Source organism: Megalops cyprinoides, chromosome 21, assembly GCF_013368585.1.
Source record: "Megalops cyprinoides isolate fMegCyp1 chromosome 21, fMegCyp1.pri, whole genome shotgun sequence".
In the NCBI taxonomy this organism is placed as follows: domain Eukaryota; kingdom Metazoa; phylum Chordata; class Actinopteri; order Elopiformes; family Megalopidae; genus Megalops; species Megalops cyprinoides.
Window position 1 is genome coordinate 27351886 of NC_050603.1, and position 22282 is coordinate 27374167.

Sequence of the window (22282 nt, forward strand, 5' to 3'; positions counted from 1 at the left end):
AACAGTTCTCTCTACAAAAGTTCAACCAGCATTTGCTTTAGTGTACGGGATTATTCCTGTGCGATTTCATGACACATAATTCATTCTGTAAACTGCTGGCTCACAGAATGTATTGGACCAAAGCCCTTTCATGCACATCATACCTTCAATAATATAGCCTATGAACATAATTAATTTTGTACTTAAGCAAAACGCTAATATCTACGAAAGTTCAAGCAGCCTTTGCTTTTGTGGACGGAATGCCTTCTGTAACTGCAGAGTCATGGAATATATTGTGCTAAATCCCTTTCGTGCACATCATACCTTCAGTAACATAGCAAAACAGTTAAGTGGACAAAATATACATTTGATGACACGGAATGATGATAGTATAGCGCATTCTGCATTTTGTGCCACAAAAGTATAAATGCTGGCCTAGGACATCTATTACGTGGACAGAATTACTTTTGTCCACAAAATGAAAAGCACAACGGTCAATTCAGTGCACATCAGGAATCATCTGTTTTGTTTTCTGTGCACAAAAGTAGGGGTGTACAAAAATATCGTTTTTTCGATTAATCGTTTTTTGAAATTCTTCTGATTCAATATCGACTTGTAAAATTTATGGATTGATCTTTTAGGCTAATATTGTTACGGCCCGGTCTAGGGTCAGACCGTAACAGGACAAAAAAGGGGGGGACCACAGTCGCGAACACTGGGAAATAAAGTGGGTAACAGGGAACACAAACTCAGGAGTCGACAAGCCAAAATAACAAACAAAACACACTCTAACCAACGAGAGAGGGAAACTAACTGACCTAACAAAATAAATCTCAAAAAAAAAGATACAATAAAACTTCCCTTTCTCCCTTCCTAACGAAACCAACGTGAAAAAGAGATGGAAAAGAAAATGGCATCGACTCCCTACTTCCCACACCCAACCACAGTGTCACGAAGACCAAAAGCAATACTCACAGATACACAAGGACGAGAACCTAAGCATACGCACAACGATGTACAATTAACAATCACAAAATGCAGAAACGACAAGTGGTCTCCTCCCTTGCGCGAACTGAGCCTCTTTGAAGGGAGCGGGCCAGCCAGGAAATGAGGGAAGGCTCCAATCACGGGCGAGGGGAGGAGACACCCAGCGAAGGACACACCTCAGGGAAGGGATGAGACGGACCTGGGGAAAACGTAAAACAACGCAACGCACGCAGCCGGAGCAAAACACATACATCGGGGAAAACGAACAAACACAAACACAAACAGTAACGATCATGGTCGTAACAAATGTGCATTTTTTCTGGTTTTCTAGGTTCATTTCCGAAATGGTTAAACATAGCCAGAGAATTAAACAGACGGGCTCTGACAACTGTCGTATTAAAGGCAATTACTAGCCCCAAAGCCCCCCCCCCATATCGCTCTCTCGTTTAACTTTGAACATTTAATGACCTGCGAACACATAGAGGAAAACCTGTTACATCAGTTTTTTTTTACTGTGATGCGACCTCTCAGTGTTCACCGTGGCTAACCCTACGGTCAAACGGATGACACAGGAGAGAGACAAAGCGACTGGCTGCCATTCATTTTCAATGAGAGTTGGTGATTTACAGAGACAAGTGGCTGTTGCAAAGCCAACTAGGTGGGGCTAAAATAGACTAGACTCGAGGTCTGTTTTATGCAAATACTGAGCAATGCGACACGGCAAAGGCAGCGTGACACACGTTGAAACAAATGATCCAACATTTCGGTTCCAGTCAAACATGGAGAAGAAGCTTATCGTGGCAGTGTCGGGTTTCCCCATACTCTAAAATTTGTCTCTTGATATGTACAGAGATATAAATAAAAAAAGATGCATGGAGAAGGGTTTCTGAAATCGTGGAGATGCCTGGTATACATATTCATATATATGTGCACTCCAGTCACAGCTTTTTAGCTTTAATACAGTGCCCAACCACTACTTCGCTACCTAACTAGCTAGCTAGCTAAACTGAACAGCAACACCTGCTCACGAATGCAGTGTAATTTGGCGCAATTCAAGAGAAACGTAGTTGTTCATGTTCAATAGCTAGCTAGCTAGTTGTTCATATTAGGCTAACAAGAAAACGTTCACCATTGCAAAGTTGCTACTGGCGGTCAGGTACGTTTTGTCAGTCTTTGTAGCTACCTTACAAACCAGCTTTCCCTGAGCTAACTGATGCAAACACATTGCTGCTTTGTGTCATTAATCAGTAGGCAATGATACAGGTTGGTTTTGTTTTTAAAGGGGACTTATCATGAAAATCTGACTTTTTTCGTGTTTAAGTGCTATAATCGGGTCCCTGGTGCATCTACCAACCCAGAAAAACGACAACCCAGTAACTTTGTTTTGGTCAGCCTTTCTCTGCAAGCATGTGAAAAAATGAGCCACTCAGATTTCGCTCCCGTAGTGATGTAGGAGGGGGATCTTATTATAATATTACCGCCCCTTAATCTGCACGTTTCCACCCACGGCACCGCCATTTTGTTCTCGCAAGCGACAGCGTACCAGTTCTAACGCCATGGCCAAAGTTCGAGCAAAGCATGCTAACTGTTCTGTCGTTGGCTACACAGACCAGCACAGATCACTACTTAGAGTCCCAGCCTCAGAGGAGACAAGAGGGCAATGGATTTATTTTCAATGGAAATCCCCCAGGAACAGTGAAAACAGCGAAACAGATACTGTCTGATGTAAACATAGCAGTACAAAATGGCATGGTATGAGCTGAACCGTTTTAGGCTAATACGTGACTGCTGACAAAAAGTTTATAACTTACCATTCAGACACACTGTTACGAAGGGCGAGAGCAGTCACCCCACCCGGCCTCGAACCTGGGTCTACGGGGTACTAAACATGCGACTTTGACCGTGACGCCGAAGAGCCAGGCTCGTTGGTATGGCAGTCAGAGCACATACACCTGTTTGTCAGGGTTTGGTCTAGGCCCCTTATCTGCAGTGAAGGGCAATCTTAATGCTTCAGCATACCAAGATATTTTGGACAATGCTGTGCTTCCAACTTTGTGGCCAAGGCCAAGAGACATGGAGACTGGGGTACACTATGTGAAGGGGATTGGACAGACATGAGAAAACCCACTCAGGCTCATTTCTGTTTACTTGACTGCATAGTAGGGATGCATCGATTGTGAAATTCTGGGCCGATACCGATGTTTAAAACAACAATTTGGCTGATAGCCGATGCTGACGTGTTTTTTTGTTAGCTAGCTAGCTAACTATATTGTTAATAAGGTAGCTAGCTAGCTAACAGCACTAAAGTTGTCAGAACGGGCTGCTTGTGGTGTCTATGGTAAAATGAACTATTTGGTCAGAAGAGACGTGATGAGGCTTTATTAGTTTTATAGGTAGCTAGCTCTTAGTAACATGACAGCTGAGCAAAGTGTGTGAAAGCCAAATTGGCTAACAAGCTATCTAGCTTTCTACATTGTTTTTATTGTAGCTAGTTAGTTATGTGTTTGTTTGCAAGGTGATATTTGTATTTGTCAGCAGAATGTGATAGTAATTACCTATTTACGTTTATTGTTTTGTTTGTATTTTAGCTAGCTAGATTTGTCTTTGTAAGGTGGTATTTGTACTTTTCAGCTGAATGTGCAAGTAGGCTTTCATGCACTTTGCTAGCTATCAAACCAATACAGCTTCATTATGTCTCTTATGAAGAAATAGTTAATTTTAACATTTGTATTGCAAGCCAAGGTATTGACTTCTGATCATAAATACTGTTTGCTAGCTAGCCAGCAACTTAATGTTAGTTAGCTAACTAGCTAGCGTTAAGTGTGCCAGGTCATTCATTCATTAGTGGATATACTGTAACTTTAAATCCAGCAACTGTATCTCTCTTGAATTCTTTTAGGGATCTTTGCTGACCCATCTGGCCATCTTTGTTTTATTTCTTCAAAAGGTAGATACAGACACACGTCAAACTTTTGGTCCACTTTGCCATAGATGCTGACTGAAGAGTTACCCTGCTCCCACCTGGAGCGTGACATAAGAGCAAAATGGCCGCCACGTGAATAAGGATAATTATGGTACCACCTATTGGATCTTCTCCGAATCTGCAGCTGGGTAGGCTACTGTTGTCTGTGTCAGACCGCAAATAACCAACACAACATTTAGCCAGCGCAAAATTGCAACACAACAGATAAACATCGGCCACTGCCATCGGTGAATGTCATCTTATTTGCTGATAGGCTGACAGCTGTCAACAAGGTGAATATCGGCCGATACTGATGTACGGCCAATAAATCGGTACATCCCTACTGCATAGGGTTTACTTTACACCAAAAGGATGACACAATACTATGACTATATGACTACAATACAAACTAATGCAGAGTTATTGTATCTATGTTGGAAATGCAAAAAACAAATAAAAAAGAAACCATTGTCCATATGGTTTTGCATTACATAATTGTGAATTTGAGATTAACGTTATATGTACAGTTCTTACAGTGCAATTAACATAAGTCCATTGTCTATGGAAACAATGAATGTGGGAGAGCAATACCAGCAAAAATGCTGTAACCTAATCTGATACTGTAACCGAGCTCTGATTTATAACGAAAAAAAAAAACTGTGGGTACCGTTCCATTGGAAATCTGAAGATCCCCCTACAGCTTCATACTGGCATGATGAGCTGGCAAGCTACATCCCAGTAGACTGTACATTAAAACTTGATAGACAAGCCTGTTGATTTTGAACTGACATGGTCAGCAAACCTAGAATATATGAAATGGGCAAAGTTGGAAAATAATGCTGCTCTTGTTGCTGTTATCATTTTTATTGTTTATGTTTTCCATATTGCTTGGCTTGATGCATACAGTGAAATAGACAATAGGTTTGCTATACACATGCATATTGGTATGCGTGCTTATGGATGTTTATTTTTACATATGTACATAGTAATTATATTAACAACCATAATCAAAATCTAAGGGTTGACCGATATGGCATTTTCAAGGCCGATATGATAATGATTATGGGTGACAAAAAGAGGATGATAACTGATATTTCAGGCCAATATTTGAATGCTTTCAACATGTTTTTTTTTCGGTGTGAAAAGAAAAATGCTGCGACAACATGAACTTAATTACAAACCCTCTTCAAAAGATCAAATGAAAATTCTCTCAAAGATAAAGATAAACTAAAAATTGCAATAACTAAAATGACCACATCTGGCATTACAGATTATCTGTGAGGGTCACATTGAGCTGCAGCGTGTGTGCGCGAGGGTGTGCACGTTTGAATTAGACGGCGTACTAGAGAGAGACAGGGCCTACTAAAAGGGAGCTAATATTGACGTGGGTAAATTTCTCAGTGGTTATCTTATTTTGACTATGCAACAGATGCCTGTCATTGTTTCAAAAGAGTTCAATTATCGGACGAACGTTGGCAATCATTGCATAAGAAATAAAGCGAACTGATACATCATTTGGTGTGCATTTTCATCGTGAAGTATGAAATATCAAACTTTAAAACTAGCCTGTGCGTCCACGCTTTTTCTGAAGCTGCGGGGAGATTCTGAGAGCCCATTTGCTCATAATTCATTTATGAGAAAAATGGACAGCTCATACAAAACAGTGTTACCCACAGGTCTGAAATATACTTGTGGTGGTAGCCAGCGGAAAGGGTCGGTATTACCTGCCAGCACAAAAATGGTATACAGCATGTGACAGACAACAAATTTGTGTGACCTTTAACACAATGTTTTGATTTATTGAATATTTCTATTAATTTCACATAATATATTTCACGGATCTAACCCCCAAACCCTCCCCTCCATCTACCCACATGGGAAGAGTAAGACAAAGTAAAAAAATAAGAGTAAAACACTCTTTAGTGTGTACCAGTGGCGGCTGGTGAGCTGGAAACAGGGGAGGCTGAAACATTACCTTTAAATCTGTCATTACTTTCAGCCTGTTCCCCTTTATCCTCCTTGATTAACAATAAAAAAAATAATTCACAGAATAATTGACACCAATGCGTAAATAGAATAAATGATTATGCTCGCGAAACAGCGCAGATTGTCTGTAGTTTGTGCGCTACTGCGAAAGCTACAGCATGAGGTTGTTTAATTAACAAGGGTGGCAATTTGAACAATTAAGTGGCAAGTAATCCCAAAGCGTTCTCTTAAATGTTTCACATTATAGCTTTCTTGTGTTACAAAATTCAAATTACAAAACGGCGCTACATTTAGTTAGATCGATCTAAATTACTGAGAATAAACTTTTAGGCTAGGTTGAGCGCAATGAACAATAACGTTTAGAACACAGACCTCACAACAGCTGTGACGTCTCATGAGCATTTAATGTAATTTAAATCGATAAATGCCATCCCTGTTCATTAATTTCACGTTGTAGCTTTCGCAAGTACACAAGCTACAGACAATCTGCAGTGTTTCGCGAGCATAATCATTTACTCCATTGATGCATTGGTGTCAATTATTCTGTGAATTATTTGTTTTATTGTTAATCAAGGAAGATAAAGGGGAACAGGTTGAAAGTAATGATAAATTTAAAGGTAATGTTTCAGCCTCCCCTGTTTCCAGCTCACCAGCCGCCACTGGTGTGTACAAAGATGGCACTGTTTGTCAGAGCACTTAATCTTAATCTTCATTATATTTAGCCAGGACAACTTTGCTACTTGTTGCGTGTGCTGAGTCTTGTAGCTACCAACGCAGCATAGCTGCCGCTTTCTTTCATAGAATTCGAAGCTACTACCAAAGTCAGAGAACAATTAAGCTGCTTGCACATGACTAGCGTTGGGGCGTCAACGCAACGTACAGCATAGGCTTGAAGTCCCGCTCAGTCCTCCACATGACAAGTGTCCTAGATATGTAATCAGCACTATTTTTAAAAGTAGAGAGCGGGAGAAATAAGGCAAAGACAGAAGCTCAAGTACTTACTACCTCAACTTTGCTGAACATGTATTTCAGCAGACAGAAAAAAGCCCTGGCAATTGCTCTCATAGTTCGCCGAAGGAGGAAAAGAGCCCGTAGAACGTGGGTTCACGAAACGTTGCTGTCTCGGGATCTTTAGTGTTTAAAATGTTTCGGATGTTTTACTTTCACCAGTAATTTGATGTTAAACCGTAGACATTCAAATTTGATGACTCAGAGACGTCTTCCAGATGAGCAAACGCTCTTTTAAATACCTCTTCCAGATCTATCGGCATACATCGCATAGACGTTTTGGAGATGTATGTGTGCTTACAGGGATACTACACTAGCTAGCTATCGAGTTTTTTGTAAGTCTGTAATAAAATGCGTAAATACTAAATGTAAAATGCGTTAATACTATAAACTAACGTTTGGATTTGGCATTTTGACAGAACAACTACGCTAGCTAGTAGCTAATAGCCAGGAACGTAGCAAGCTTCTGGGTATGCCGGGTATGTAGCTAATAACTATAAATTATTACAGACGAATCTACAAACCTGGTAGCCCCATCTCGATGCTAACTTTGTGCCATGCATCGGTTTTTTTAAGCGAGGTCGTGGTACCACTTCGAAGTGGCGTCATACAACTCTGAAAAGCCTGATACACACACAGTATGAGCTTCTCCAGCTTGTCTTCCATTTTGAGTTTGATTGGATCTTTTAAATTCAGTGTTTATATGTCGCGCCGCCCATGTTCCAGTACGTCACACTGTAAAATCATTGGTTACACTCGGAAAGGTCAGCGCAGAGCGGTAGAAAATAATCGATCGCGGATGGCATCGTTCTCTCGGACGGATAAAAAAATAAAAATAAAAAATGCTGAAATGGGTCGCCAAATATACTTTGGTGGCCATTAATATACCCTGGCCGCCCGCCCAAGTAAAGTCTATGTGTGGGAAAAACTGCAAAAGTAGGGTACCGTGTGGAAGGACTGTGATAAAGTTAGCAAAAATACTGTGAAGTGCAAACTATGTGCTGCAAATTTTTCTTTTAATAACTCGGCTTCCATGATGATGAGGCCAAATAAAGAAACATCAAAGCGGCAAACAGGTATTTTCAGCTTTGCCGCGACGTTCCGACATATAGTGCAACCGCAAGCGAGCTGAAGTTTCGTGAAACTTTCGTGAACCGTTGCTTAAATGACGACTGTAATTCAGAAGGGCTGTGCTTTAGGGTAAATTTCTTTATGCATGTTTCATTTGAAAGAATAAATATACATTACTCTTTGTTAAATGTGCAGTGTCAAACTGTTGCAACTTATTGCATAAGTGCACCAGTTAGGCCTTATTACAAGTCCTTATTTCTTTTGTATTCCAAGCTTGTTTTTTTTAACTTAAGCGTATACTGCTTCAAAAAGGTCCAATTAGCCTAGTGCAATTTGGTTAATGGCATGGTTTGAACACAACGACCCTGTTACTGGATACTTACCTTCCATCCTTGTTTCCAGCAGCAGGTCTGAGAAAATGTTTGATTTTCAAGGTCAGATAACGTTGTCTGTCCCGGCAAATGAGGGAATTTTGTGGAATGTTATCCATACCAATAGCATTTTTTCTGAGAGAGGAGATGCGTCGGAATGGTACACACATTGCTTTTAAAAGTTTTATTTAATCGGGCATTTAGATACAAATATACCAATGACCGATATTCAAAATTTGCAAATATTGGGCCCGATTATCTACCGACCAGAGAATCGGTCAACCCCTAAGATACCATTGGTATCTTATTTAATGATTCTTAATTTGCCTTTCCAAAGTTTTGTCTTTATGTATGAGTAGGAGTATGGAAAAGATGGCTGGGTTGGTGTCTGCAAAAAGGGGAAGAAATTGGCAGAGTGTACTATGTGAGTTTCAGGGGCAACCATACGGTATCTGTGTTAGTGGGTCATGGGAGTGTCCCACACAGTGATAGGTTATCCCTGTCTGGGAGAAGTGCCCAGGTGTGTGGTGTTACTTTGCAGTGTTACCCTATAAGACCATCTTTACAGTAGGGCTGTCCCGAATACCGTTTTCTGGGCTCCGGAGCTTCGGTAGTAATCAACAGAGAATGTTCGAAGCTTGTTGAGGGGGGGTTACGGGACCTCCTATCTGTAGCATTCAGATACACATTCAGTTTCCAGTGTTTTTTGTATATTTTTTCAGGCTGTGCTGGTACAAGCAGTAGTTGAGCATTATGGCTTTTGAAGGTAGGGACTTCTCATGATTAGGAAGATGTGATGATGCTATATTGCTGCAATTAAGACTACGTAATCCAGTTATTATACTCTTGTGCTGATTCTCAAATAGATCACCATGGAGTTTATGAGAATAGAGTGTAACCTTGAAAACAGGAAGTAGAAAAGTTGGAATCTCATTTCTCAGTTTCATGGGCAGACCTTCCAGTTAACGTTACAGTCGTCATGGAGCAGAACCTCTCATTTCATTGTTGTGATTGATGTAACCTGGCACTCCAGGTGGATCTCAGGTCTGCCCTGCTAAGGCAGTCTTTCTATGCAGATGCATGGCTGGTAAGTAAGGCTGTGGGTGGTGCAGCTCTTTGACTGAGCAGCTGTTGTTGGATGGGATCAACCCAGTTTTTCAAGAAAAGCTGTGTAGGGCTGTTGGTGCATCTACACATAGTGCCACTGTCAGTGTTTTCTCATTTCCTCTTCTTTGCTGAAACTATGTGCCTCTGAAGCAGTTTGGAAGGGTGTGCTTGTGTGTACCTGGACTTGCAAGTAAGCGGCAGCTGCTTTCCTGTCTTTGAATTCTCAGGAACATGCAAACATCAGACTGTGCTGATGATGATGTGCTGTGAAGGAAAATCAGCATCTCACTGCATTTGATTTGAACCAACTTTGAACAGTGAAAGGTGTTACCTTCAGAATGCAATGACCACAGATTTTATTCTGTAAACCCTGGCCATGCCACTCTCAGGCCTAGATACCTGCATCTTCAGTACATTAAACTCTCTCTCGCAGTGTACGCTTATAATGCCTTGAGGAAATCTGGGCTTCCTTGTCTATCATATAAAATAAATGAATGACTGACTGTGAGTAAGCACAGCATTTCTTTGAGTGTCTGTACTGCAAGTGTAGATGCTGTGGTGTGGAATTAACTCATTTTCACACGGGCTTCCATCCTTTTGATTTCTGTTTCAGTGTGCCAAGTTGAAATTGTGTCAATTACAGAAAGTGTATGGGCCACAGAAAGTGGCTTTCCAAGAGTATTTTAGCTAGCTTTCCAGTCTATATCAGGGAGTGTTTACTGAGTAGCTGGCTTGTATGATTAGGAAGAGTGGGGCACTTGCTTTGACTTAGTGATGAAATGAAAGTAAAAGACTGATTTCCAAATATCAGGGCTTAACCTTGCATTGTTTTTGCAGTCTGTGTACATCAGAAAGTCAGATTATTTAATGAATTAAAGGCAAAGGAAACGACATGAGCAGAGAGCGAAGTGCTTTGAGATTAAGGTGGTCTTTGAGGATAAGCTTCTAATCATGCACATCCTTTTGCCTGAATGTCTTCATTACTTTCAGAATTATCCAAGGCTGAAGTCTGCTGTCTGCCAGGTAGAATGGTGATTTTTTGCATTGCTTTACTTGCCTGTGTGTACCAGCGGAGGATCCCCTGACAGAACACTAGCTTGAATTTAAAAGAGGAACGAGAAGGAAACATGCAGGTTTAGCATGTGAACATATGCCATTGAATTCCTGAGTAACTGGATCTTTCACATGTAGTAGTTTTATAGTTTAAACCATTTAATGGTATATAAAAGATTAGAGGCTGTCTCAACAGGTGCAGGAACTGGGTCAGACACTGCTCCTGTGATTCAGAATGGTAGTGTACAGCTCTTATGCAGTGGATCGATATTTCAAAACTGTGTGGCATGACTGTAGGTATTTCAATTGGCAGCCATTTTGGATTTTTAACAGGATGTTCTGTCAAGTGTAATGCAACTGAATTTTGTAACTTAAAAAAATTTAAATGATCTTTTAACTGTAATATTATAAAGCTGGTAGACACAAAGTGAAGTCCCACATTTATTGTGTTTTTGTGTTTTTAATGATAGTAAATCTTCACTAAGTGCTTTCACCGGTTGTGTAAAGTTTCATTAAATACATTGCCTTTTAAATTGTCATTGCTTTAGTAGTCATCGTCCTGATTTGTCAGTGCAGTGTAATGGGTGTGATACTCTCACTAAGGTTGGTGCTGGTATTTATGTGGCAGCTTGCCGAGTACCGGCAGAGGAAAGCCGAGGCTGATGGGCAGAAGAAAGCAAAGAAGAAGAGGAAGGTGGCAGGTGCCAAAGGTGGAGGGCAGGCCCCAGATGAGGCGGAGCGCAACCAATCGCCAGGCGAGGAGAAGCCGGGGAGTGGGACAGACCCTCCCACCACAGAGTTCACCTTCGCCCGGACTCTGCGCAGTGGAGAGACAGTCAAACATGATCAGACCTACACTATTGAGGTATGTCAAACATGACCTCATTGTCAGACTGTAGAGCTATACCTGCACTATAGAGGAACATCAGACATCACCACACTAACACTGTAGAGGAATATTGACCACACCTGCACTATACAGGAACATCTGACATGACCACATCAGCAGGGAACCACCAACATGACCACACAGACCCTTCTGAGGTACGTCAGGCATGACCACATGACCACGCCCACCATGTTCAAATACGCCAGCCACTATTCCATGTGCTGTGCAGTCTGTGGCTCTGTAAGACTCTGCTTTATAAATGCAGCCTCTATCTTTAGTAGGTCATGACTGCAGTGGATTGCAACCTTTGAGGTTCTCCTGTATAGTTTTTTTTTTTTTGCTTGCACTATCTTGCACTAGGCCTCTCTGCAGCAACAAAAGGGCTCCTAAAGCTAGGGTCACGGGGAAGCAGGGCCAAGTCTGAGAGCAGCTGAAATCACACACTCCTACAGGAAGCAGGAAGGCTGTGAGGGCATTTAGACACAAGCAGCGAAGTATGTAGTGAATCTTATATCAGCATGTATATCTAGAGGAAAAGCAATTCACAACCTGTCATCAGCTGTGTGTGTTTGATTTGTAATTTGAATTTGTTTATTGCATTTTGCTTGAGAATATAAGGACCATTAGTAGGTTTTGGGCTGTCTCCAAAGTGTGCTTTTTGTGTAAATTTTTGTGTATAAATCCTTTGTGTGCAATGTTCAGGCTCTGTGTAGCTTCCAGGTATACACTCTAGTAAAATTCAATCAGGTGCATCGCCTTGGTAATGATTCATGCTGGTAGCATGAATACAGAAGACAATAGTAGCTCAAAAACAGATCAAAGGATTTGAAACCAGTTTTAGTGTGGAGTGAAACCTCTGCTCAGGTTCTTTTGATCAAGGACAGTGCAGTGGTTTGGCATGTGTTTTGACATTTAGTAGATTGTGCATTAGTAGATTGTGCACAAGACTAAAAGAGTTACACTCAATCAATGTAGTCATTACTTTACTTTCTCTGGGTAAAGTTATAGATGACGTGTCACTTGGTCTAAGGTGTGAGACCTACAATTTCTCAACTTGTCCAAGGAATACAGTGATTTTGCTGAGCATGCTGTAAGTGTACCGATATTAATGAAACATGTGGCTTGGAAGCAGTATAAATCCATATCAAAATTGCTTGTCCAGTGAGATGGTTTTAAACTGTTGGGTTTTAAAACAGTGGTATGTCGTTGTAGGGGTGGGTGATCTTCACAAAAAATCATATCACAATCTCTACACACAATCACAATCCATGAGCTGAATTGCGATCTTTCTTTCCAATTTTGAAGTGTACTGTCGAGAATATCCAGACTCAAACAAGCCTATGGACTTATCTATTTGCACCATTTAAAACACATTTGCAACTTGGCAGATCATACCGTTCATTTAAAGTGTGCATCAGTGTCTTAAATCCCATGTTGTCCACAGCTTTGAACGACACCATATCGTTAGCTAGATAGAATGTGACCGCCACAGTCACCTCTTTCCATTGTTTGCTGCTTTTATCATATGTGTATCATATCTGTTTATGTTTCGGGACCTTGTGAGATATAGATGAGTGGGGTTGTACCGACCTGAGTGAAACAGTCTCAGCATGTTCCTTCGGATGCTTCCATTTATGGTGGTTGAATAGATTTGTCATACAGTCATGCGACGCTTAACGTCCACGATAAGTTCTGTGAAATAGGACATTATGTGATTTGGACGTTGTGCGAACACCATACTAATATACAATATATAGTATACTATGTACTGTACCATTATAAGCCTGGCAGCGCAATCGCTTTATTGTATGCAGGAAGCGTTGCCTTCACTACGTCCAGTTATGTCCGCTACGTCCTGTTCTGTGATCGGGATTTTTAAACTTTATTAAAACCTTATAGGACTACTGACATATATGCGAATGGACGTTGTCTGAATGGACACTAAGCGGCGCATGACTGTATTACCTCGGGAAGTGCCGACCGTTGCCCGACAAAGTTTACAGATAACTTTGCTTTGTGAAATATCTCACTGTGCATAGCCGAGCCACTGCCACACCACTGACGTTGAGTCCTTTTTCGGCATCAGCCCCTCATCCGCCATGTTGCTAGCTCACGTTGAATTGTTTTTCAAATACGTCATGCATGAAAGACACCCTAATGATAATGATATAGTGATATAATTTGACCAATCACCACAGCCATCTAGTAGGTAATCATTCAGTTGGTTTGTGAACGTAGCGTGGAACCACAATTATTACTGGTTTTATGTGAAGTTTTGAAACAGTAGGAGGACAGAAAAGGTCACGATCGCTACGATTCGTCTGAAAAGTAGATTGTGGATGTCTTCAAGATCGATCACGATATAAAATCGTCAGATTGCCCACCCCTATGTTGATGTTTCTTTAAATACAAATTCTCTATAGAGTAAGCTAAATGCCTAGATATTCAGATCAGGATTATTATAAAAAATCGAGAGTGTCAGATTAATTTTTTTAGGGAATATCCTGCTCTCTTGATATGTTTGTGCAGATAAATGCTTGGATAATTGTATTATAAAGGAAAAGAGATTATTGTTTTGCAAAAATTACTGTAACTTGTTTTTCAACTGGTTGTCTTCTGAAAAGGCATGTTTTAAGACAACATGCATGCTTAGCCTGTTTAGTATTATAGTAACATATTACATGGACACTTTCCAGTGGTTTCTGTTAATGATGGCCTGTGAGATGCTTTCACACATACCTGTCCAGGACACTAAATCTGTCTGGAATCTGGAGTGAAAATGGTCCATGCCATGGGTTTCCCCTAAATCAGGTCTGGAGTGAACGTGGTCCATGCTATGGGTCCACCCAGTTTTCCCAGGATCCGGAATCAATTCAGGAGTGTAAGGAAAAACAAGGTGCAGTTCTGATCTTAGTGGAAAAGTTCTTTTATTTAAAGGAACGGCAGTTGTCAGAAGTACGTCCAACGCACTCTGGGTTCAGCGGAGTCACAATGAACCCAGAGTTATTGATTAAGACTTATTTTATATAGTACTATTGTTGGGTTTTTGCTTTGAATGCAAATGAAAGAGGAAACTGATGAAATGGCTCACTCCTGACCCTCACACCTTAGTCCATTTGATTTGTTTGTGGTCTCTTGGTCGCCACTCTAAGTTTATTACCGTCTCCCAGCCACTTTATCATTTCAAAAGGAGAATGGCTGGAAGACCCCCATACTGTCATCAGATAGTGTTTCCTTGATTAGGTGTTAAACAAGTGATTGAGCAGGTGGTTGAGACAAAGGGTGGATTTACAGACTGTTATATCGGTTGTTCCACAACCTTACAGGAGTGAACGTGGTCCATGCCATGGGTCACCCCAGTTTCTCCAGATTGCTAAATCAGGTCTGGAGTTTACATGGTCCACACCATAGGTTGCCTCAGTTTCTCCAGGATGTTAAATCAGCTCCGGAATGAACATGGTTCATGCCATAGGTTGCTCCTAAATCAGGTCTGGAGTGAACATGTTCCACACCATGGGTTGCCCCACTTTCTCCAGGATTCTATCTCAGCTCTGGAGTGAACATGGTCTATGCCATGGGTCATCATAGTGTTATGCAGCTGAAAAGTGATCACACTGGTATGCATTGTAACAGAAAGTTGCTCCCACGAAGTTTGCTGAGAGAAGCCAAACTCAGAGGAGTCTGCCTAAAACACCAAATGCCTTGGTTCTTGCCTGCCGTTTTTCTGCGGAGTAAAGGTTTTGCTGCAGAAGCAGGGGTGCATAAGGTGCTATATTGGATCTTGGCATGCTGAAAAAAAGCTAGTATCTCAACCAGAAATGACAGGTGGCCTGATAGCTGGTTAGGGGCATAAGAGTGAATTTGAACATGACTTGGACTTCATATGGAGCTCACTTCAACCTCATCATTATGCATTATGCATTACTTACTACAGGAAAAGAAGCAACTGCTGCTGCTAGTCTCGTTAGCTAGGCTTGGCTAGATGGTGCTATGCTTAGCTTAACTTTCCCCAGCCTTATGGAGAATATCTCAACCACAGTGTTAGTTAACTGGGTAACTGTCCATACTAACAGTAGCTATTCAAAGCAGCAGTTAGGCTGTGTTCACACATAGTGTCTTTTTTTGATGAAAAACGCTGGCCAGAGCATTTTTTCAAGTAAAAAAAAAACACCGACAGCGTTTTTTCCAAAAAGCAGTTGAGAGTGTCTTTTGTTGTCATAGCAAGAGTAGCATGTACAGTAACATGTTGTTATCGATCTAGCTGGCTATACATTGTTGCAGATCTAACGTTAGGTAACAGGCTAGTTTTGCTAACGACAAGCAGTAAACACAAATACTTTCCAGAAACTCCTATGATCTGTCCAATTTGACTGATGAATGTTGTGATACCGTTTAACTGTCATGTTGTGCAGTTCACTGTGCTCAGAAACTAGCACAATTAACTTCTCCATCTCTGCCTGTGATTGGTCAGCTGTCAAAAAAGCGCTTGACGTAGGGCATTTTTTCCTGAGAAGTTGAACTTTTTTCAACTGAAAAAAACGCCCTGAGCTGCAGAAAAAGACACCGGCGACGGCGTTAAAAAAAGCGCTCAGCACGTTTTTGAAAACACGGTCTACTCCATAGGATTATTGTGTAAAACAGATGCTGGCAGCTTCAAAAAATCTGAAGGTTGGCAAAGAGCAGTGTGTGAGATTATATGAGAAACACACAAAAAAAATGTGCATAGCTAGCTACCGTAATACTAATTTACTGAGTAGATTTTTACAGAAGTACTGTTGCAGGACAGTTTGGTAAGATAACTATTTCAATAGCTAAAGGCATAATGGGTGTTCAGTTCTATTATTTTGCTTATCTAGTTCAGGGGTGGGGAGGCTTTTTCCTATCAAGGGCCATTTCAATCAAGCATCCTTCGAGTGCCATACTAAATTATTATGTTAATACAATTTTGTATTACTGTGCTCAAATTAAAAGTGCTTTCTTTTTCTTAAATGCTATTAAAAATGAAAAATGCAACTTCAATAAAAGTTGGTCAAATAGCAAGATGCTGTGTTACAACTTTGTCAAAGTCATCATCATAGAATCGGACCAATACATTGAAAATTCTGTCCATGTTGCAGTTTGCTGACTCGTCAACGTTCTGTGAAAACATCTGTTTTGACAGCTTGTGCACTAAACATTGCCTCATGTGACAGGCAATGCCATGAGTGGATAGGTAGCTGGCCTGTGTATTTGACATGCTAAGTTTGGAGAGTGCAGTCCTGTCTTGTGATGTTTGGCACAGGTCTCCTGAAAGACAGGTCATGTTCCGCTATAAATGCCGACTTTATGATTGCACACGCGGTCTTGGATGGATGCAGCAGCAGCTACAATGGCTACAGCTCCCGGCAATGTTGATGCTTAATGAAGAGTCTGAACAGCTGCTTTGTGTGAGGGATCTGTATCATATGCCAAAACAATACCTTTTGCTGCTTGTCCCATACTGTATTTTTTCGAACACATGGTGCAGAGCAGCTCCCAGGCTCGCTTAATTTGTGACAACATACGCCGAACGTTTGTCCGTCATTACAGTTTTCATCTAACCAAGCCTATCACCATTTATTTTTCACCCCCCGTTCTATTGTGCTTGTGTCTGCGCCAACCTTCACAAGTTTTGCTTCCATGCTCCATCTATTTAAATGCATGTTAGCCTATTGTGCAGTAATCAACTGATACAGTCCCCACAAATACTTCCTGGCACCACCTCACAGAAAGTTGAAACTAGTTGCAGATTGGATAAGAACAGTGCTCTCATGCCAGTACGTCGCCTAAACAGGCTACCATTGGTTAAAACTCGTCGTGATTGTTTTTAATAAAATTGTGTTCTGGTCTGGTAATATCAGAGCCTGTATACGCTAGTTATAATTCATTGCCTGATCTAAAATCTCTGCACGCTGGATTTCTGATGTGGGGCCGGAGATCTTTAACCCATGAGAATTGCCTCGCGGGCTGGATCAAACTGTCTTGTGGGCCACATAGGGCCCGGAGGCCGGACGTTCCCCACCCCTGATCTAGCTCATGGTAGGCATTACAAATTACTGTAATTAGCTGGCTAAGTATCATTAATTTCTGTTAGAAAGTGAGTTTGATATATTGGATTCATTTTCTTTGCAGTTCTGTTTGCATAGAGCCTGAGTGGTACCATGAAAGGGTGATTTTCTTAGTTATCAGCAGTTTCCAGTGAACAGCATCTTTAAATACATTTCATACTTGCCCATCTTAGACAGATATGTCATCTAGAAGGATGGGCTGTTTTCACTGAGATCTTGGATTGGACAGTATGTATTTCCAGCTCACTTGCACACAGTGCCCCATTCATTCCCTCCAGTCATTCCCAGCTGAACTGGCCACACTCATTTCACAGCATGCAGTGCATTATATAGGATAAAACCATCTGCTAAATTTGTCTGTTCCTCCACTGAAATAGTGCAACAACATTCAACCTGACAGTTTGATGGACTAATTACTATTATAGTAACAGACTGTTCACTTACAAATTTAGAGAAATAAACTTCTTGGGTATTGCGTGCTTGTAAGCATTATGCCCGTGGCATGATTATTTTTAAAACATGGCTGGATTAAAATTTATCTTGTTCTGCTATAAGCCATTCTTTGTTTGCTTTGTAAGCATTAAACACACAGTGTTGTTTTCACACACAACAGACGTTTCCGTAAGCTTATCATGAATATTAATTGCTTAGAAATGTAGGAATAACAGACAAGCAACTCATTTTTTACCATCAAAGACCATTTAGGAATTCATTAAACTAGAAAAAGCAAGTGTCAAATATAAAAGAACAAAGTGTTCAGAATTATGCAGTTGCCATTAGCTACTGTTATAAATTTGAAAAACCCCTCCATTAAAGGCATGGCCATAAAAGCAGTCGTTGCATGTCCCTCTCATTATGGGCTCTTGATTTACTGAGTTTTTTTTTTCACAATTTTACTAACAAAAAATCCCCTCAAAGGCATCATTGAACTGAATGCTGAAAATGTTTTACACATCATTTCAGTCTTTTCTGAGCAGGTAAAAGGTAGACAAAGGTTACCATTTTCTTCAATTATTTTGTTTTCTTAAGCAGCAAATTTACTTTTTAAGGTCGTTGTCTCTTCTCACTGCTGTTACAACAGAGTTACATCGACTCTTTCCAAATGGTGTATGGAGTGATTCCTTGCATTTTGATTGATACCTCCTTTAGAAGGTTATCAAGAAGTGGATTTAGGTAGTATCTAGGGCTGGGCGATATATCGAATAGCTATTTTTAGCGCAATAACAGCTATCCCCGGTATGTGGCTGTAGCAAAGGGCTAGAGCAGTCACCCCACCCGGCCTTGAACCCAGGTCTACGGGGTACCAACCATGCGACTTTGACTGCGACGCCAAAGAGCCTGGCTCGTTGGTATGGCAGTCAGAGCACATACTCAACCGTGGTGACGGCACTCCGTCACACTGCCCTTCCCTTCGGGTAGCGCGCCCATGCGCTTCACGCACCATGGCGTCCCTCACGCATTCCCCTGCCGTACTTCTCCCATCCCAGGGTGCCCCACTCACCGGTGCTTCACCCATCTCTGGGGTCCCTCACACACTGGGGTCACCGGGCACACCTCTGATGGCCTTGCGGCAAGCCATCCCACTGCTGATACCAGTGCAGTGGCGTTAGGTTTTTTTTCCCCGTATTTTTTTCCCGTTAGTCATACCTGATGTGGGAGCACACCTCCATTTTTCTGAGGCCATTTGAAATGCTTCCGGGGAAAAAAAAAACGCCACTCGTATCTATTCAATGTTGCACAGCAACAGCACTATGAAACACATGGCTACAAAGATAAAGAGTGAAAACTAGGGCTGTCACGCGATTAAAAAATTAATCTAATTAATTACATGCTTTGTGATTAATTAATCTAAATTAATTGCATATATCAATGTTTGCCGTGAGAAGCATTTTATGTTCAAATTGTGCTTTATACAACAGTTAGTTCCGACCAAGTAATTTGATTGGACAAGAGGCGTTCCATGAGTGCTGATATTCAGTATAACAGCACTGGCACTTTTAAATATACTTGTATTACTCTGCTTTACAGATGTTGAGATGCAATTGTTAATGCGAACTTAATTCACATTTACCGACAGCAGAAATGTGGATACGTTTCATGTATGATATAAAAGAACCTAGCTAGCCTGCAGTTGGGTATGATAAATGCTTAAATGCATAGTGACGTATGGGGTCAAGGGGCATCATAGAGTGTGATTAATCTGTGTAAATTTTTTTGATGCACTATTTTTTCTATAATTAATTAATCGAAATGAACTTGTTATTTTGATAACCCTATTGAAAACATATGCTGTGTGTTTTTCAAAGCTAATAGGTAAGTTAATCAACATACAAATAAAAGTGATATTTTTTAGAGTGACCGATCAGATCCAATATCGTTATCGTGTGCCGATACTGACGTAATTCACTCATCGGATATCGGACTTACGTTACCGATCCACGCACCGATCCAGATTCCATAGTCTTTTGTTTTTATGGATTATATATATATGTAGCCTAATAATGCAATTTTAAGCCCATAGCCAAAATGGTGTAGCACAAATTAATTAATTTAATTAGTAATTAAACAGTTCTACAAAGATATCCAGTAGTCCGCATATTTTTTTTGTCTTCCAGATTTAGTATGAGTTAGAAGTACAGGCGGAACGCTGGATTCGTCTGCAACTGAGTGAGCTAATAATCTTAATAATAATCAACTCAACATGTCCTTAGTTCGGAGATATTTTAGTCCCGAAACACAGAAAAGCAAGACAGCAACTTGTAATGCGTGTAAAGCCAACATTCCGAGAGTTGGAAGTTGTGCTGCATTGTATAATACTAGGGCTGTACCCGACTTAGAATTTTATCAGTCAAATCGGATTTGGCTGTTCAATATGAAGATTGGACTATTCGTTCCTTTTTTTCTGATAATCAGAAAATCCATTGGCATGGGTTTCAGTGATGCTTTTGACCACATTAACATAGTTAAGTGCAACAGAGTCATGGGAACATGTTTTTGAGCATTTAACCCTTTTGCACGTACGGTCACACTGGTGTGCTTAGCCATTTAGCGCGTATGCTAAAACCAGTGTGATTAGAAAACTAGGCTGGAAAAATTCTAGCTAATGTTAGCTTTGAGAAAACAGCGATTTAACATTAAAAAATATATCAAATGCTAACTGAAAACTATGAGAAGCTTAATAACGCTAATGAAAACATAATGAACCATGTAACGTAACGTAAAGTTACGTGCAAAAGGGTTAAACTACAGTTCAAGAAAATTGCTTTGGAATACATTTAAATTTGATGCATTTTGTATATTTTTTGCTCTTTTAATAAGAAGTACTGTGTGGTTTACCCCAGCCTCATGTAACTTGTAACTTGTAAATGCCAACAACAGCAATAATAATGATAATAATAAAATAATATTCAAGAAAAAAGAGCTCTGGTATTGGATCTGTATTGGTATTGGCAGATATCCAAATTTTATATTTACATTTACATTTATTTATTTAGCAGACGCTCTTATCCAAAGCGACTTACAAAAGTGCATACAGTAAGTATAGCGACAGTTTGGGGACAGGATGTGTACAGTTCCACAATGAGACAGTTCTCAGCTGAGAGCAAGGTCTGTTTGAGGACACAGTACTATCAGATTTGTACAACTACAGCGTATAGGGCAACTAATACGATACACCTTCAAACAGCAAACTTCAACAACTTCAAATGGCTCAATGAGCGTCAGGCCCCGTCTGAAGGAATGGGGTGACAGCAGTAGCAGGACAGGGAGTTCGTTCCACCACTGGGGTGCGATGTAGGTAATTCAGGTATCGGAATTGGATCGGAACTGAAAAAAAGTGGATCGGTGCATCTCTAATATTTTTCTGCCCCAGAAGCATTTCACTGAACTTTGGAGGTGTGCTCCTGCATCAGGTATGACTAACGGGAAAAACCTAACGCCACATACTGGGGATAGCTGTTATTGCGCTAAAAATAGCTATTCAATATATTGCAACGGCTATATCGCCCAGCCCTAGTAGTATCCTTTGTCTATATATGGCATCTAGCAGCTTCTACTTCAGAAAATATTCACATTTAAGCTTTATGGTAAGATATTGCTTAAATACCGATTTGGTCAGAGAGTCTGAACCAGTTTTAATTATAATACTTGTGCTAATGTTGCCACTTTGTGAAATATTTGCCATGGTTCACAAACAGTTGCAAAGCCATAGTAACCTTGATAATACTGTCAGTGCAGTGTGGGTGAGGGGCACCACTGTCCGTGTGCAGCAGCTGTCATGGACCCCAGATGGAAAACAGTAACTCTCCTCTGTCACATTATTCTCGGTCACATTATTCATGTTCAAGGTTACTAGTTTTATGTCAAAAAAATCCTCCTTTATACAACAGATTATGTACGTTTGCCTTTCAAGAGGAATGCACAGTAGTTTGTTGCCTTGGAAACCGACATGCATTTAAAAGGTTCGATTGGCATTGTGTACAACATACCACCTCCATGGCCTTGCACAAATGGACATGCAAAACCAAACATCGAATTTTCCCCCCACAGCCATTATTCTTTCTGTGGCCATGTCCCGGGTGACTTCAGAATGAATTCAGACATCTTGAACAAAAAAAACTAAAAAATCTGCTCTTTCTCTCTTCAGTGCTCAGCGTCCTTCTCTAAAGAAATGCAGGTGCTACAGTAAAATCAGTGCAATGATTGTCATGCACAATACTCCAGGCCTTTTAGATAGATGAATGAGACATACATGTAGATAGAAAACTCACAAGGCTCACTGTCT

At 40.7% G+C, this 22282-nt stretch overlaps 1 protein-coding gene across 8 annotated transcripts in view; it reads left to right on the forward strand.

Annotated features, from left to right (window-relative positions):
* Positions 1–22282, forward strand: part of akap9 (A kinase (PRKA) anchor protein 9) — a 110745-nt gene that overhangs the window by 9484 nt on the left and 78979 nt on the right. For 7 of the 8 annotated variants that reach the window (XM_036555448.1, XM_036555449.1, XM_036555450.1 and 4 more), the window contains exon 2: positions 11153–11389. The exons of the other annotated variant lie outside the window; for it this stretch is intronic. In XM_036555448.1, coding sequence (XP_036411341.1) covers positions 11153–11389 — 237 coding nt within the window. The remainder of the gene's footprint in view (positions 1–11152; positions 11390–22282) is intronic. 8 annotated transcript variants of the gene reach the window in all.